Below are 3,331 nucleotides of genomic sequence, written 5' to 3'. Positions count from 1 at the left end.
GGCTGGGAGCTGCTACACCACCCGCCGTATTCACCAGGCTTGGCTCCTTCCGACTACCATTTGTTTTCATCGATGGGACACGCATTGGCTGAGCAGCACTTTGATTCCTACGAGGAGCTCGAAAATTGGGTGTCTGGTTGGTTTGCTTTAAAAGACGAACAATTTTTTTGGCGTGGTATCCACAAATTGCCAGAAAGGTGATCAAAATGTGTAGAAAGCAATGGCCAATACTTTGAATAAAATGTTTTTTACTTTCCTATTAATAATTAGTGTTATGTTTTCACCAAAAAACGCTCATTTCATACCGGTATACCTGGTAAACATTTTTAATTTAATGGCTTTCATAAACATACTTCTCCTTTTGCGATTGTAGATACTTTTCACTGTTTTCATTATGTGCAAAATGTTTTAATCCCTTTTTAACATTATAAATATTAATTGATATCAGTGAAAACATAATTATATTGAAGAATATTAGTAGCATCATCGGCCCATAAAAGTATATCATAGCTGACCAATCGTCGTCTACAAATACATAAAAAATTTTAATATATAAATAATAATTTACTTTACTTTACATACGTTTAACCCAGCAAAACTGATCACCAATCCCAGGCTTTAAACTATAATCAAAATCAGAATATTGTGCCTTAAGAGTTAACAACGTTAGAGCTCCAGCCATGCCCCAAGCATAAAGAGAATAAACAGTAAAGCGTTTGTTTTTAATATAACGATTTACATTACAGTTGATAAGTCGAAAATTATGCCAAAGATCAATACTTATCACATTTAACCATAAATATGCAGCCATAAAGGAGAAATAACCCGTAAATCCTAAAAAAGATATATTAATTCTGTTAGTAAAATAAATTATTGGCTTTAATTCTTAAATTGAATTGTGATACATTATTTACTCACCCAAAAAAGTACATTTGAAATCACTATAAGATGTGCTGTAAAAGTTGTTCATTACCAAGTGACTATATCCAGATGTTAAAGAAATTAAGTAGCATATTAGGCATTTCCCATGCAAATTCCTTAACTTCGGTAGGCATGCATACACCAAAATTGTCAACACAAAAAAAGGTATGGATATTAGCATTGCTGTAATTATTTGTATTTTTATTTTTAAGTATATAGATACCAATATAAAATTTTTGAATTATTGATAATAAATTCATTTATTCGTACCTACCTACACTGTCGACGAATAGATTATCTGGCTCTACAACAGCATTTGGACAATTCATTGGAGTGAATGAGTACACATCACTTCTGTTATGTGGTGCTAAGCAGTAATCACGTCTTGACAGAATAGCATTGTCATATAAGCGCTTCATCGTGCCGTTCTTTTATTAAGATTTATGCATGTAATTATTTTGATCTTATATTTAGTGCATATTATATAAATAGGTATATATCATTATCCAAAATAGATTTCGTAGCCACATAAGCATATTATTATTTTTAAAAACTAAAACTCAAAAAGCAATAAATAAAGTTCTCTCAACAGGATATTCGGGCATTACAGGGTTGTGCAAATCTTAACTGACTTGAAAAGACAGCTACACTAAAAATACTTAAAATGCTTATCTTATGGTATCTGACAATATGGGTTATAAGTTTATATTCTCCAAACAATTAAAAGTGGACTTTCGTGACTTCGCTGTCTGAAGAAGTGCGGACGTAAGCTTTCAACTTAATGCTATATGCTGTATAGAACTACGCTAATTAGACTGGTCAAAATGAAGGATAACATACCAAGTACTATTAGGAATAGGGATTAGAATATTTCTGAGGTAAAGCATGCCTATCATAAAAGGTAACTTAATTTCAGCAGGCGTTGAAAGATGTCATAATGACCCTGTGAACCCCTGTGACAAGTCGAGTAATCGCCGTTCTTATTTATAAGAGCACTGGAGCACGCACCACTGTTGAAAGAATGAAATGAGGTTTCAAGTCAATGATTAGGCATTAGAACCGAGACCGGTAAAGTTCCAGATCATAAAATACCAGAAAATATGCGGAGTGAAATCTTGCAGAAATGGATCTCAGAAGAAGTAGCCATTTCCGTTCTATGAAAACTTAACAAGTCTCACATTCCGCTCAATGTGCCGAACTGGATGCACTGAGGAGGAACTCCGCGATCGAGAGGTTCCAACCACAATCAGTAGCATCAAGCAGTTGTGCGGTAGAAAGCACACTAAAAATGACAGTGACACTACCAAACATTGGAGTACTTGGAACCGCTCCCATTAAAAATTCTGCTGTCATCACAGCACGGCGAGATAAAAAAACCGCAAAGCACACTGATATTACCAGCAGTGATTATAAATAAGTCCGTACTTATTTAAATGAGTACTTATTTTAGATTTTATTTTATATAACTTTAATAATTTATAAAAATACAAAGTCAGATTTGTAATTGCAATATTTATTAAATAAAAAATAACAAAACCAACCATTTACCTGCAACAACACTTTAAAAAAACACCTAAAAGCATTTTATGTTAGTTTGCTCTGCTTGAAAAAAAATAGCTCGACTATTAATATAGTAAATAAATATGGTAAATACATCATAAATACTATAAAACCAATACATTACGTACCTCATATAATTTCCATTCATCGTCGGGATCGTCTGGTATTAACTTGTAAGCATTATGACATGGTATTCCTACTACAATAGAAAATTCTTCTAAAACGGGTATACTCTTTTCCGTACCATTATTAAAAGTAATATTCACGTAAGGTGACAGTTCAAGTTCATTCTCTATTCCGGTCTCACATTCTCTTAGGTCCTTTATTTTTGTTTGTGGTGGATGACAACAAAATTTAACGCAAGTTCTTAGTTTACAGATGCAACCACGTATATGCTTCTCTACAGGCAATTCATGACCCTTATACAGCACCTCAATACTATATTCGCCGATGAGTTCAGGTGGTATAATTACTCCATCATGCAAATAGGAACCGTTGGCGAAACGAGAACTTCCAGTTATGTTGACAGTATCGTGGAACTCACAATTTGGTATTTGTGCCAAAATTGAAGGCAATAAATAAAGTGAAAACACGCAGCCGAATATTAAAACTTTATTTAAGTAGAATGAAATGCACTCCATTTTGTGTTGAGTTTACGACTTAATGAAAATAAATTAATAAATCAATCAATAAATCAGTTTTAAAGAGATTTTAGCTATTGTTTCACTTTTTTAAAAATTTTGAATGTAGAACTGCTTAGAGTAGTATAGGACGGCGATTCACATGACATATTTCTATAAGTCTAGATGGAATTCTAAAGAGATTTTCGCGATTGTTTCACTTATTTAAA

General features: G+C 33.0%; 1 protein-coding gene across 1 annotated transcript; it reads right to left on the bottom strand.

Moving 5' to 3' along the window:
- Positions 1 to 331: 331 nt before the first annotated feature.
- Positions 332 to 3,122, bottom strand: LOC119681067 (G-protein coupled receptor Mth2-like). The gene is made up of 5 exons (XM_038094140.1): positions 2,610 to 3,122; positions 1,196 to 1,349; positions 919 to 1,104; positions 583 to 834; positions 332 to 525 (listed from the first exon to the last, which is right to left on the bottom strand). Exons 1-5 carry the CDS (start codon positions 3,120 to 3,122, stop codon positions 332 to 334), a joined length of 1,299 nt encoding a protein of 432 aa, XP_037950068.1.
- Between the last annotated feature and the right edge of the window lie 209 nt (positions 3,123 to 3,331).

This window comes from Teleopsis dalmanni, chromosome 1 (assembly GCF_002237135.1).
Source record: "Teleopsis dalmanni isolate 2A chromosome 1, ASM223713v2, whole genome shotgun sequence".
Taxonomy (NCBI): domain Eukaryota; kingdom Metazoa; phylum Arthropoda; class Insecta; order Diptera; family Diopsidae; genus Teleopsis; species Teleopsis dalmanni.
This window is presented reverse-complemented; position numbering and strand designations above follow the sequence as displayed.